Consider the following 15,072-nt stretch of genomic DNA (forward strand, 5'->3'; position numbering starts at 1 on the left):
ACTGTACAGGCAAACCTTGGTCTTTGTGTGTGCGAGACTAACACATTCCCTCTTCTGTATGCACAGACCAGTCTGGAGCCTTTCTGAAAGGAAATGCACATTATGAGAAACACTTTTTCTCTTCAAATGTGTTTATTGACAACACAAACTTGGTTGCATTGTACTATTTAAAGTCAGGTGTGCTTAAGTGAACACTGTCCCACCCCTGGTGTGACTCTGCCTAGTTTGACCCCCCTCACCAGAATCCAGTGCGCTTCCAGGCTGTCAGTCAGCATTCAGGGTAAGGCAGACACCTTCAAGGACCCAATGGGAAATGTGCTTTGTAGTGTAAAGATCAGCTTCAAAAACAAGGCCCACGCCCATCGCATTCCTTCTCAAGGAGGTTGTGTACACGGGTGTCCGGAGGGTGTTCTGAAAGAGCAGGGAGGAAAGGACACCGAGTAGTGCTTGAAGAGCTACGTGACACTGGGAACAAGAAGGGCCTCTAGGAGAGGTGACTGTCTGCAGAAATTCACTTCTTTTGTTATAAGTCTTAAATATCTGATACCCAGGAAATGTAAACAACCTTTATGACATTAACTGATAATGGGAAATAACTAAAGAGTTGTGGGAGCATAGGAGTGTCCCAAGATGCCTGTCCCATGCTGCCCGAATGGAAAAGAGGCAGCAAAATTATTAACCCCCTTGAGTGAAATTTTACTCGTGGCCACTGTAAGATGTGTTAAACCACACCCCTCAAACACTAGAGGGAATGATAAATGCTACCTGTGCCAAGAGGGAAGGGACTACCCGTTCCTGAAGTGGGAAAGCACAGAAGGGAGTTAAAAAGCTAAGGGACCACTGTGTCCCCAAAGAAGCAGTACCTGGAGCTTGAGCCTGTGCACTTCTATGGGGATTATCTTTAGAATGGGCAGCTCCACCACCAGGACCCCGGGTTTGCTTCTGGTGAGGCAGCTGCGCTCTGGGTCCCAGTCAGCACCTTCCAGAAACAGACCCGACACGAAGCAGCCTGTACAGGCAGAAAACGTAGCATCCTCAGTAAGGGGAGTGGCGTGTTCTGTGAGGTGTGCACACATCACACCACCAGTGTGAGACAGCTGTCCCTGGCATTCGGTCAGGACAAAACTGATGTCATCATTTCACACTGCAGCCACGCAGCAGTATGTTTAACTGTGGTGGTTGGGTTTATAATCCAGCTGTGACCTACTGTGCTTAAACATTTTTTTCATATCAAAATTGTCTCGGGTGCATCACAGGACAGAACTGTTATTAGGAATAAACACTGGTTCGCTTGCAGCTCCTTGCCCAAGTAACAGCCAAATTGTAGGAGCTTTTTAACTTCTGTGGGGCTGCTCATCAGATCGTTCTGACCATAGGGGAAGGGCCGGGGTACAGCTCTTCTGGTACAAATACCAAGCAGTTTGATGAAATGTTAGTAAATAAAGAACAGTCTAGGTAGCCCTTGAGGTGAGTTTTATTTTTAACTGAAAGTTAGATTTAGCAAAAAAACCAGGTGTTTTTTTTTCCTGCCATGTTCCTTATCAGGTTTGGTTCTCAAAAGCTCTGCTTAGCTCTCCCTTTGCCCAGAGTTTGTTAGAGCATTGCCATCACAGAGATTCATAAAGATATATTTACACAATAAATCATAAATAGTTGTTTTTACTGTTTTGTTTAAATATATATTTCAATGTTTTATTTGTGGTGTAAATAGATCTGTATAAAACTGCGAGAATGGGTAATATTCTAGCAATTAAGAGGAAAGCATACATATATATAAAGCATACAGCTATATAAAGATAGAAGAGAGAGAGAGGGAGAGGTGTAAGTTCCAATATGTGTGTGAGGGTGAAAAGAGCTGAAGGAACAAGATCATACTTTGTGTGTGTAGGAGCAGCAGGAAAGTAGAAACCAGAACCCAGCTGCTTCCCAGCTTGAACTCATGGGGACTGTGAAACGCGAAAGCAAAGCTACAGTCTGCGGAGTGTGCTTGAAGTCACTTACTCAGTGTGCCCAGCAGGCTCGCTCTCTCACCAATTAACTACATCATTATTTTTGCCAAATAATCAATTAAACACGCACCTGGAATAGACTCTTTGGTGATGTCTTCTGCAGTCCTGTATGTGGTTACCTCGGTGTAGAGGGTGGAGTGATCCAGGGGCCACTTCTTTTTCCGGCAGGTAGCTTGAACAAGAGCCATCAGGTACGATTCCGGGATGTGCAGGCCCGAGAGCCACACCACCTTGGGCTCACCACTGTTGACCTGCAAGCCCAAAAGACAACCTGCAGCACCTGATTCTCCCACCACACCTGTGGCCTTGCATCCACAGTCCTGCAATGACTCGTTACCCTTCCTGGTGGTGACTGGCACCAGTCCAAGTAACTTACTGAAAGCAGCTTGTGTTCACTGACTTGTGCACCAATTTGCATGGCATATCATGCAGATTAACCAAACAAAAAGCTTTCCGGAGGTACTCACTTACCCAGCTGGCATACTGGTCGTACCGAGCTCTGAAGAAAATAATCCAATTTCCAAGTGTTTTGAGCGTGTCTGGGGCTAGCCGCCGCCAGATCGCAGGAATCTGTCCATTAAAGAGAGCCCGAGCCACATCATCCAGTTCACTGCTCATTCCCACTTCTCCAGCCAAGGCCTGAAAGGACAGCGAGAGGCTGAGTGCCAGCCCGGGCAAGTAAAGCCTGACTGAATTCCTCTTGTTGCTGTGAGTAGCAGTAGCTTAGCTGTGTCCTTACTTACACGTTGCAGTTCAGCCAATGACTTGGCCATTCGAATGATCAGCTTATTGAAACGCTCCAGTTCCTGCATCAGCACCACAGTAGTTGGGGTCATCTGTGCTCCAAAACCTTTCCGTATCTGGTCAAGATCAAATACTTGGGGTATTTTGTTTTGTATATCCTTGGCAACATTTGCAATATATTCATCTCGACTAATTCCCATACCAGTTTCACCTGAAACAAAAATGGTTTAGTGAGACTTAACTGCACAGGTTACCCCTTTGATTAGTAATTCTCTAAGAGAACTCCGGGAGCTGACACACTCCCCTTTTGGTATCAGTGTGCCACCCTCCGCAGCACTGGTACTTGCACCAGAAGACTCCCTGCCTGCCTCGAGTTGGACCTCTGAGCACGTGCTGAACTCCTTCTGTGCCTGCAGGGCTAAGCAATCACCCGCTTTCCTCCCTCCCCGTATCCACTGTTCTGCTGCCTCAGCCCTCCCAGGTCATTTCCCAGTCCCACCGTGCTCCTCCATCCCACGATGGCAGACACTGACCCGGGCTGCTGCCAAAACCTGCCTCCAACTGTCAGCCTGCAGCTGCGGTGCCCCGACCCAGGCACGCCGCAGGATCAGTCCCCTGGCAAGGAGCTCACCACCAGTGTTTCTGATTTACAAAACCAACTCCAAGTAACAGAGAACGCACCTGTTTGAGGCTGCAGCTCAAGGAGATGAGACCACATATCGCGAACTGCTTGTGTATAATAGCCAATCTCAGCATTTGCATGAAGACCAAATACCTCTGGAGTATTGGCAAGTGGCAGAGTTTCTATCGCCTCTGCAATACAAAAAATGCACTCCCTAAAGATGCACTACATTAAACCACAGCTGCCACGCAAGAAGGAACAGGGCAGCGATTTTTATTACACTGCCTGGAAAAAATCATATGCTATAGCTGGTGGTGTAACACCGCAAGGACCCAACAAACATTTTTAAGCACAAAATACACATACATACACACACACACACACACACACATCTGTATTGCTTAATAATATATAATTAACATGCTGCTTACCTGGAGATCATTTGATTGTTAAATGAAATGTGAGGAGCTGGCTGCTAAGCTCCCATTGCAAGGGGCTGCTCATTTAAAGCAAGGAGAGCATCATCAGTGGATTATAACATTGCAATACACACATGCAACGCCTGAAGTTGCTTTCAACTTCTCATGCCCAGCAATGGACACCACAGAGGACGTACACTGTAAGTAGGCTTTTTTTTAAAAAAATATAATGCTAACTTACATAGAAGGAAATGCATTTTCTTACCAACAAAGTCATCTTTTACAGTCCCTTGTGGAATTTTATAATCAACCTTGTCATTTTTGTAAAAATGAAACTCTTGGAATGTGTCAAATATGAAATCACCGAAGTATTCATCCATATAGACGGTCAGAATGCGACGATCAAAGCTATCAATTGCACGCCCGCCATACATGACCTAGAAATCAGTTACATCAGTATCATCGCTCTGCCCTTTGGGGCAGTAAATACAGTTAAAAAAATCACTGAAAGGTCCAAACTCCCCTGCCTTTTGCAGTGACACTGCTTTGCAGTGTAACACTGCTCCCCTTAAGGGATACCGAGTACATCTCTTGCCCTCTCTCAAGGAGGAACAAGCAGGAAGTGTTCAGACTCAGTCTGGAGGCAGCGGCTCTGGGACACTCCTGACAACCGGTGTTGGTGATTTACATGCAGCGGTACCTTCCCTAGGTAGCAGCCTACACTCAGCTGTGATTAAGTGCTGCAAAATAACAGCACTCTGCAGGATTTCACGTCACAGCAGCTACATGGACCTGCCCAGCCACTGCACAGCTCGTATCACACAGAGCACTGCCAGAGCTAGACATGTCTGTACGGTGCTCGCAGCTGTGAACTCCACTGCACTATCAAGTTGTGCTGTTCAGTACCTTTCAGGAGAGGATCCCACGGGCCCTCTCACTGAAAATTAATTAAGCACCGTAATTCCCCTGTTGTGCTGTTACACACACTGTCCCTATTTCATTGAGACAATGAGATGAGGTGACTCGCTCAGGGCTTCACAGGAGTTTTAAGACTGCCCAGGAGAGATGCTCAGCCAGCTTTACTTGATGATACAGCCCAAAACTCTTTTATCTGGATTCTTCTACCATCAAGTGCTCCTTAGGGACATTGCAGGCACTCACCTCACCAATAAGATATTTGAGACTGCTCCAGGGGATTTTATCATCATTATTTTGAAAGGCTTTTGTCAAGTATGTGTGAAGAATTTCCATGCAGACCTAGTAAAGTTGTGGGAACAAGTGAGATAAGAAGATTCATAAATCAGCTGTAGACATTCAGCAATTTTATTTAACATACTTCTTGTTTGAAAATTAGCAATTATTACATAGAATCATAGAATAGTTAGGGTTGGAAGGGACCTTAAAGACTATCTAGTTCCAACCCCCCTGCCATGGGCAGGGACATCCCACTAAATCAGGCTGCCATCCCACTAAATCAGACCAACATTTCTTTCACAAATAATTAAAAAGTTAAGTATAAATCCTCTTAAGAAAAGAAACCCATAAGAGAAGTGATCTAAACATGGAAGATGGGCAATCTGATTCATTTTTAGTGGTTAAAATTGATGTTATAGAAGATTAGGAGCCTACAGGACCCAGCAGCAGAAAAAAAAATTAAGCGAAAATCTTGCGGGAAAGGATTAAAGCTGGATAGATTATCTGCTTTTAAAAGTAATCTCAGCAACCTAATTACTTTCTTACCTGGAAATCAGATTCATTAAAATCATATGGCACATTCCAGCCAACCTTCCCAAACTTCCTTCTCTCCTGAACCACAGCATGGAAAAATGCCAAGACATAGACTAAGGATTTAAAGGCAGGATGTGGACACTGCAATAAGGCTTCTTCGGGAATTTTGAAGTAGGTGGCTCTCATATTCAGCTTCAGACCATTAGGTGGTTCTGTCACAACCTATTAAAATAATTAGGGAAGCCATGGATTACTGGACAGCCTCGGGAAGAGAAGCTGTAAATAGATCACACTCTCTAAAGTAAGCGATGCAACGCAAGCTTGAAAATTTTGAGCAGCTGTCCAAATTCATATCAGTATGGAGTTTTTCTTAAGGAAAGACATGAAAAAGACCTTTTACATTTGTCAAAGTAAACACACATATGTAAGGGGAAACGATGTTATTTTAGCAATAGTCATGTTGTTGTAAAGACATCAGTATTTTTCAAAGTTGAAGATCTAATTTACTGAAATATCAGTACTTTACGCTTTTTGGTGTGTCCTACATATCACCACAGTAAGATGACTTAACAGTCTTTAATATGGCTTTACTGATGGTCAAAAGAGGCAGAGCCAGCTTCCTGGCAGCTTTTCCAAAAATGCTAGAAATCCTTTTTTCTCACCGCTCACGCCTAGACCTACAAAGTGCATATTTGCAGTCTTAAAGATAGGCTCCCGCTCCCTTCTCCCCAGGGCAGCGCTGAGCACTGCTGAGGGTGAATCGATCCATGTCCCAGGTAGCTCTGTCATGTCACTGCCTTCAAGAGTGGTGGAATAAAATAACGATGTTTACAGAACTGGCTCACCACAACAGAAGTAAAGCAGACACAGAAAATAACATTAGGACAGCATCATGGCTCGTGCCTTCAAAATAATCAGCTCAGCTCGCTTGTGATAAATGCCGCAGCCTGAAGTAGCAGCTGGGAGCCATTATCCTATTACAACGTCTGCTCCACTGGCACTACTGCCAGGCAAGGCACAGACCTTGGTTCTGCACTCCAGTGTCAGGGCTGACAGGACTATTTCTGTCTCTCCAGATATTCCTCACTTGTGGTGGCACTTGAGTCTAGACAGCATTTGTCATATTTCCAGGTTTACTCACAAACATTTACTCTGAAATAACTGCTTCAGAAAAAAATTCACTTAGCAGCTTCCACCCAAAGTTAAAATCAGCACAAGATAAACAGGATGAGAAAAAGGGATTTGGCTTATGAAGACAAAAAGCTACTACCTACAGCTCAGGACAACACGCAGCATTCAGGCCACGCTCCTCGCAAAGCCAGTCTGTTTTGCTGAACAAGACTGGCAGGACATGCCCTCCTGACTGGGGTTTCCCCACTGCCCAGTACCTTTAAGGACTTCTGCAGTATTCCAACTGGGAAGCCCTTAGTTGGGTCTGTAGTCAGCCAGAGGCGAAAGTCTGGGTGAGGGTTTGTGATTTTCTCCAGGGCCTTTTCCAGATTGACCAGCCACCTCACCAAAAGGTGACAGTTCTGCAACATCAGCCACTCTCCATGAACCACCACATTCTCCAGCATCTGCAAAGCAATCTTGAGAGGGGAAGTGAGTAACTCTCCCTTCATCCTGTCAGCAAACTGACTCTGATGGGTTAGTGCAATGGATCTCTTCTGGCCAGCAGCCACACTCAGCCACTTAGTTTTAGTAGACTCATTAGAACACTCCTTGCTGAGAACAGACCTTTTCTGAGACCACAAGAAGTTGCTCTGAGGTGCTTTTTTTATTGCATAAATTCCTTTTGAAATTAAAAGCCATGCAGAGCACTGAAGTATTTCAAAACAGTACAGAAGCGTGCATTGCCCAAAAGAGGGTGAAAGTCAAAGCCTAGGAAGTGTGGTCTAAATGAATCTAAGAGTTCTCCTACTGACTGAATTTGCCGTGAATTCAGTCAGCAACTAAGCTTTGGAAACCTTTACCTTAGTGTCCATAACAAAAAGGAAAGCTATGAGAAAGACAGAAAGAGCGGCAGGGTACCTTCTTGGTAACAAACCCCGTGGCATCCAATCAACCTACGTCCACGTAGAGCACCAGGGTCGCCAACAAAGGCTGCAGAGTAACAGTTCTCAGCTCAACTGCTTTTTAACAGACGACAGTATCATTCTGCATCTACCCGTACCATAAAATCAGCCAAATGTCCCCTTTCACATTACAGGAAAGCATTATTCCCAGGCTGGCAAATTGTGTGCTATGTCTGAACCACAAAGTATCTCCATGTGAAATGGACCAGGCCTTTGGATAGGAAATTTGAAGAGGCCCACAACATCAGGAGCACAATTTGCAATTCACAGACCGACCAGTGGTACACAGCACATTCCTACCCTCCACCAAAGTTACCTGTTCCTGGCCTTGTCCCATGGCTAGGAATTTGAGTCTATCTTCTCCAAAGCCTGTCCTCTCAGCCAGTTTCATGAGGTCACTGACAGGATCCGAGCCAGGACTCAAGATAAAAACAACCGGCAAGTAAGGACTGCTCTGCTCAAAGATAGCTTCAAAGCTGATCACAGGGGGCTGCACATACCTGATAGGAAAAGAATCACAATAAACTGCTGATTTGCACAAGAGCAGCCATCTCGTGTAAAAGAAAACTGCTACACAAACATTGAGGCTCATTGCAGACCTCACACATAAACGATACAGAAGCAACTCATGCCTTGTTGTTTGGGCAAATTACAAAGTCATTTACATAGTCAATTACAACTCCAGTTCTTTGTGAAATACCTGAACGGTGTGGTTGGGATTTGAAAGGAGAATGACTTACTTCTCGCTCATTGTCAGAGTAACATAGTTAATTACTGCCCGATACAGCCGGTCCACCCGGAAACACCGTAGGAGTAGGAGTTTCTGAAAGTCTGTGAGATTGTTCTGGTACTGCATGGGGAGGGGCATCTGCTCCAGAGCATCTGTGTCAAACCACTGGCAAGAAAAGATGGTACACAATGCAAATCCATTAAAGAGTTCTATCAATGCAATTACTAGGAACGCCGACAAAAGCGATTTGATTAATAAGGGGCAAAGAGAGACAAAAAGAACAAAGAATAAAGTCCATTAGCTGCAAAGAAATGCAACAAAGTCAACTTTCTCAGTATGAAGTATTCAAGTCCAGAAACACATATATAGTTTTCCTTTTACATCAAGTAAATCTTTGAAGATACAGAAAATACCATCTTAAGCAAAAAATATTTACTGGCTGTTTACAGAAAGACTTCTTATGAAGCAAGAAGACAGAATGAAATTAAAGGCACAACAAAGGAAAGTCTGTGTTTGTAACCCCTATAGAACTCACTGCCACAAGATCGAAGTACAATTCAGCTGTACAAAAATAACAGTGAAATGTTGACTGTTGAAACAGCAAAAATTCCAGACTTCAGCAGGGCAAATAACTCATCTAAGGCATTTAATTGGAAAACAAAATCTACAGTAGAACAGGGAAGATTTTGTTTGTTTGTTTTGTTTTTTAAATAATAAGAGCCCCAACTCTTCTGACATTCAGCCAGTCACTAACTGAGGTCAAGAAGAAAATCAAGGCCCTGACAGAAAAAGCCCAGTTGCAACATGCCTCCTGCCAAGCGCTATGGCACATGGCATCACACTTGAATATCAAATAACAGAAGAAAATCAACGAGAGGAACAGAAATGCAGAAAAGCACTTACATTTTTCCATATATCTGGATTTTTTTCAACATCATCTGGAAGAGATTCAAATTTCTCAGGAAATAGTTCAGACAAGTGAATTAGGTCTTCCCAGCCTTGATCTGGAAGCCAAGCATATGGTTTCTTTCGTGCACTCTTCTCCAGGGAAACATTGCCTAGTCACAAGCAGAAACCAGAGTGAATGGCCATGTCATAAATTCTCCAACACGTGACCACACATCCAGGCCCCACAGAGGAACCAATTGGAAATTTGCTTCTGAAAGCACTGTAAGAGTAAATTTTGCTGAAGAAAAGATGGCATTTTACAAGTGCTTGTAAAAGCCAGAGTGCTGAAATTATTTATACATACTCAGAAAATAACTAAGGATTATTTTCTCAGGTAATATCCTAACAATTAAATACCCAGAGCTTTGTCAGCAGCTGCAGAGAATGATTAGCCCCTTCACCGGTTCATCTTTTAGCTATTGCTACATATAGATACATATTTATACATAAATATTCATTTTACCTTTCAAAAAGAACTCAAGTTCTTCTTGTGGAACTCTGCCATCACCTTGTTCTATCCTGACAGTCATATTAAAGGAGAACAGCAACTTGTGCTTCTCAAACAAGCCTACATTAAAAGGACAATAGTTTCAAAAATCAGCTGCCAAAACTTGCGGAACTGGAGCAAACTTTAAATCCACATCCTGCATCTGGTCACTCCACAAACATCAGGGTGATCAAAGATGGGGCTTTGGGTCAGGCACACGGAGTGGAAACAACACCTGTGAGCTACATCCAGGGATGTGATTTACCATTAGTAATTGTACTAAGTAAAGCATTTCTTTAAAGGTTACACTGGGCATATGCATGGTTTCCTCAAACAGAAATAGCAGGAAGTAAAGCATAGACCAAGACAAATGCCGAGAACTGAACAAGAGGGAATTTGCCGTCTGGTAACTTGTCTCTTCAGTGTAAACCAGATGAAGGCACTGCTCTCAGCAAGCATTTGCACAACAAAATATCAGCCCATCTCTGAATTGCACTAACCTGTGCAGCCATAGTTATAGGTGTTGAAAGTCAATGTATCCATGATGTTTTTTAACCTTTTCTGAAGAACAGGACTGGGCATGGATTTCCGAAGAGAGAATCCAAAAACCTCTAAGAAGGAGACCAATGAGTACTGATACATGATGTTGACAAGTGCCATTTCAGACAAAACAGAGAATAAAATGGCTCCCCTCTTGGCAGCTGGTCTGTAACCATCTCGAAGACAATCGATATCCACCGCTGTCTTCTCAGCCAGCTTCAGTTTCTCAATCACCTAGCCATAAATTGATTTTATGGACATGTAATTACTGCACTGATCCATAGGATGTATATTATATCACAATAAGCAAAGCTATTCAGTGTCTGCCTCTCTATATTGACCACAAAGGGAATCTGGGAAGGGAATCCTAAAGATATATCATGAATTGCAAAAATTAAAAGTTAGGTGAAATTAATCCCACTCTGTATAGTTATGAAAAGTAAAAGCAAAGATCTATAAATAATCATGGAAATATTGTGCGAAAAGCCCTCTAGGGATCTTTAGTTTGACTTTCTCCCCAAAGCTGGACTATGACCAGCACTAGATCAGGTCAGTTGTGGCTTCGTCCAACTACAGCCTGAAAACCTACAAGGACGGAGACTCTACACCCTCTCTGAGCAACAAGTATCTTATTTTATTCATTTTCAGTTCAGTTCTGATACAATACAAAACAAAGTTTGTTTCAGAGCTAAAAGAAATATATCATAACCTCTTTGCAATAGAACTGTGAATAAACATTACTTTGGTCCTCATAAGGACTTTCCTGAAGATAGGATTTAGGTCTCTGGTGCAATAAAATACTGCCTAACACTGAAAGATGCAGCATGTTCTTGTGAAAACTCTTCGTTTACTTTCAAACTAATTCCTAGCTTCAAGTGTGAAAGATGGAGCACAATGAAAAAGCAATGAGGATGTTCTATCAGCAGATATCCTGCCAAAAAGCCCAGAGCCTGTACCTCAGTTGCTTTGGATTTTGTCTCATCCAGGGTTTGCACTAAGTCCAAGTTGTCCAACATGTTTCCTGTGGAAGACATCAGTTCCCGAAGGAGAGAGTCTTCCAGATCTTTCAGCAAATTTTTGTTGTCACTTGTCTCCTGGATGAGTTGTTGTCTCTGTTCTTCCAATTCGCTTCTTTCAAAACCCGTAATGACACTGAGCAACTGATCCTCTAGACCCTTCAAGGTAACTACAGATACAACATGCACACAGGTTTTTTTAAACACAAGAGCTTTTACACAACTTATTTAATCTCAATGATCTCATAAAGCTACAGCAATGCAACAGAGTGACTTCGTTGATACCTCTATATCTTAATTCTACCAAAGCATCCTAATCTGACAGATGCAAGAGATATCCAGGAAGTTTCAGATTAAAAGAGAGAAATGAGAAGAATTTTCTATTAAATAAGAAGCTAAGTATAAGGAAGACTGAATTTTTCAGTTTCATTGCTGTTTCAGACCAACATCCAGGCCCTAAACTTGCACTACAGCATAATCGCTACTTTGTAACTAAATACACAGTTCTGCTTACCTGTATAATTGATAACCATAGCTTTGCCAAACACAGAGGGAGAATACTTTGGGTTCGATAATTTGGTGTTCAGGTAAAATCTAAAATTACTGTCATAGTCAACCTCTTTGTCACCTAGGACAATGAATGTTCGTCCCTGTGCAACTTTGATATTCTTCTCTAAGACATTGTCTATCACAGGATCAATGTACTCATCGACACTATGCAATAAGAAAGGGTTTCCATGCTTTATGGCCAGTTCTAGTTGTTTAAGGAAATCTGGGTCATTGAAGGAAGCCATCTGCAAAAGAATAATGAGAAGATATGAAAAGAAATGATATACAGTTTGCTGAACATTATTATTTTACTATAGTTGTGAGCCCTAATGAAGTTTGCTCTTTGTTGCTTTTTGACTTTCCTCTTACAGATCATATAAACTACACTGGTACAAAACAGTAAAGGTGCTTATTTTTCTCTTACCACTTGAGCGCAGTTTCCAGCTGGAGAACTATTCTCCAAAGTTCCACCTGCACCTCTGTGTTATTGTCATACATAGAAACTCCATCTTGTAGCTGAGATAAAACACAAGCTACAGCAGCCTTTTGGTTATACCATTTCTGCATGTATATGCATATACTGAGGCTGGCTCAGATCCCAAACCAACCACCTGTCCCAAACAACCGAAGGTCATGTAAACAGCGATATTCACAATCTATTTTAGAGACACAATAGTCAAAATGTTTGTCAGTACATGACTGGTTCCCATTCAAGGTGACATTTTTAAGACAACCAGTAACAAGGTTAAATGATTATTTATCTTTACCCTCAGGTTATTTTTTTCTTCTTTCTTCTTAATCCAATGTAATGCCTGTTGTTGTGGGTCAATGCAGAGAGGGAAGCGGCTTGCATACATTGTCAAGATGCCATTCTGGACTGACAGCTCATCTGGAGGCAACCCTTGGGAAACCCACCTGGGAAGAGGATGGATCAAAGACCACACTGGGACATAAACTTGATGGGAGAGCAGCACGTTTCATTTTCCAGTAAAATTATGCAATTTACTGAGCATACTCTTAGACACACAAGGAAAGACAGGCTGTATGGGATTGTGAGAATAGTGTCAAAACTACAACTGACTCATTATCCGAGTCATTTGTAACAATGCACTCAAAACACCAACTGTTGTATTTGGTGACTAATGCTGCAGCAGTTGAAATATGGGGATTTATTTCCAAACCCATTGAAGGCAATGAAAAGACTCCTGCTGGGCTTTGGGTTGAACACATATTATAGAAAACTCCTTTAAAAATCTTTTAAAAAGATATGTGTCCAGGATCAATGAATGTGCCTAGAGTGTAAAGTACAATGGTTCGTTGGAACAAAAGGCCTCTGTTAACCAGAAGAAAAATAATTTGTCTCCTTAAAATCTTTGAGACGTGAAAGTAAAATGGACTCTATTACACACTGCACCTCCACCCACAATGCCAGTTCTGTGCTACAGATCCAGATCAAGACTCTCACTTCACAGTTTCATATCAAGCAGTCATTGGGTTTCGTGACTGGACATACCTGCTGCTCTCCACCTCATTAGTCAGGAGGTTTTCCAACCTAAATGGTTGACTGAGAGGAATCTCTCGTGAGAGGATATCTTCTTGCCATACTTGATAGATCATTTCATTACGAAACTCCCAGTTGAATGCTCCTTCATAGCTCAGAAAGGCAGCACAGAGTAGACAGTCTCCAAGCAACTTCACCTTTTGTATTTCAAAGTCCTCTAATTCCTCTGTCCACCTGACAGAATGAAAAAGGAAAAAGTCAGTCCGTACTGGAGAGATGGGGTTTATGTGCAGAATTTCCAGCTGCTGCTATTTTAGATGTAGGTAAAGACCTCCAAATTTACAGTTGGTTGTTCTCCCAGCGCTATGATGACCACAGACATTGAGTTGATTTGAACAGTCTTCCTTTTAATCTGAGTTGACCCTTTTCTTCTGCACAAAAAATTGTTGTTACTACTTTTCAAGAGCTAATGGATATTAGCTTAGGACAGATATTAGCTTGTGTCAGAAAAAAAAATCAAAGGAAGTGATGTTAGTAAAAATGTCTCAGTTTGATAGGTTTTATCCCCGGCACATGACCCTCTGATGTAAAAAAATGTCTCTCTTTGAATTTAGACCTACCTCTTGTTCTCGGATCTCAAGCCAAAGATGAGCTTGTCAGCAGCATCTAATCTTCTCTCCATAATCTCTGCTTCTTCTTGTAATTGTTGCTTTTCTTTTATTGCCTCTTGATACTTTTTCCCCAAAGCTTTAAGCTCATCCTGAATCGCAGCCAACTCTGCCTTTATCTTTTCCAGTTCCCGCTTACTTATGTAATAGTTCCGTTCTAGCCTAGCCACCTGCATTATATTGAAGGAAACATAAGAGGAAAGAAGAGCTTTTGAGAGAAGTCTCAAGTTCTCAGATTTCTTCTAGCTATTTCAAATATTTCAGTGTCCTGGTAATAAACCATGTAAGCCAAAATAACTGCCTGTTTCTCCGCCACCTCTCCCCATCCCAGCCATATACATCATGATCTGATACTGCAGATCCAAAGCAGAAAAATCTCCTAGAGTTTTGTATCCACCAGGTACATTAATGCACATGAGCAGTCCTGCTGATGTCGGAAGTCAGGAGAACTGTCATCCTGTGACAAAAGGGAAGGTTTGACTGCTTATTAACAGCAATATTAAGACCTCAAGAACAGTCAGACTCATCATAGCGTGAATATACTTCCTCAGTAGTCAGTGGTATATAATAATATTTTCTTGAAGAAAATTTTCCAGCATCATCTATCGGGCACTACATTTCCTTTGGTAATACAGTTCGCTTTCCAGTTGTTCTAAAACAACTTAAGCAAAAGGTCTGTGCTTAAGGGACGTGGATGCTGTGTACTACTGAGCTCTGCTCTGTCCAAATGCCATATGCCTTTTCAGTACACAGCTATTATCTGTGTTTTTCTAACGATGTTAGATGACAAAATTGCAACTGAATATGTTCCTCCTTTCTCCTTCAAGCACTGGTGTCGATAGAAACCCACATCCCAGCATCGTGACACAATAAACAGCAGTTTATAACTGAGTACCTGCCTCACTCTTACTGCGATAACTTTCCTAAACATCTCTTTCTAAGCAGTTCAAGGAGGAGAAGAGGGCAGCCTATGAAATTGAGTTGACATTCTCATCAGGATCATGCTTCATCCTCCTCTGATTTTGAATCCACACAC

General features: G+C 42.3%; 1 protein-coding gene across 1 annotated transcript in view; it reads right to left on the bottom strand.

The window, feature by feature from the left end:
* Positions 1-174: 174 nt before the first annotated feature.
* Positions 175-15,072, bottom strand: part of DNAH10 (dynein axonemal heavy chain 10) — a 57,531-nt gene continuing 42,633 nt past the window's right edge. Inside the window, exons 60-79 of the mRNA XM_054082364.1 lie at positions 13,989-14,206; positions 13,381-13,602; positions 12,635-12,782; positions 11,833-12,112; positions 11,259-11,488; positions 10,263-10,536; positions 9,739-9,843; positions 9,231-9,385; positions 8,338-8,492; positions 7,914-8,097; positions 6,911-7,111; positions 5,535-5,744; positions 4,956-5,051; positions 4,060-4,231; positions 3,435-3,566; positions 2,753-2,964; positions 2,481-2,648; positions 2,080-2,260; positions 864-1,009; positions 175-411 (exon numbers count right to left, since the gene is read on the bottom strand). Coding sequence (XP_053938339.1) covers positions 265-411; positions 864-1,009; positions 2,080-2,260; positions 2,481-2,648; positions 2,753-2,964; positions 3,435-3,566; positions 4,060-4,231; positions 4,956-5,051; positions 5,535-5,744; positions 6,911-7,111; positions 7,914-8,097; positions 8,338-8,492; positions 9,231-9,385; positions 9,739-9,843; positions 10,263-10,536; positions 11,259-11,488; positions 11,833-12,112; positions 12,635-12,782; positions 13,381-13,602; positions 13,989-14,206 — 3,636 coding nt within the window. The 3' untranslated portion in view covers positions 175-264. The remainder of the gene's footprint in view (positions 412-863; positions 1,010-2,079; positions 2,261-2,480; positions 2,649-2,752; positions 2,965-3,434; positions 3,567-4,059; positions 4,232-4,955; positions 5,052-5,534; positions 5,745-6,910; positions 7,112-7,913; positions 8,098-8,337; positions 8,493-9,230; positions 9,386-9,738; positions 9,844-10,262; positions 10,537-11,258; positions 11,489-11,832; positions 12,113-12,634; positions 12,783-13,380; positions 13,603-13,988; positions 14,207-15,072) is intronic.

Source organism: Cuculus canorus, chromosome 17, assembly GCF_017976375.1.
Source record: "Cuculus canorus isolate bCucCan1 chromosome 17, bCucCan1.pri, whole genome shotgun sequence".
Classification (NCBI taxonomy): Eukaryota; Metazoa; Chordata; class Aves; order Cuculiformes; family Cuculidae; genus Cuculus; species Cuculus canorus.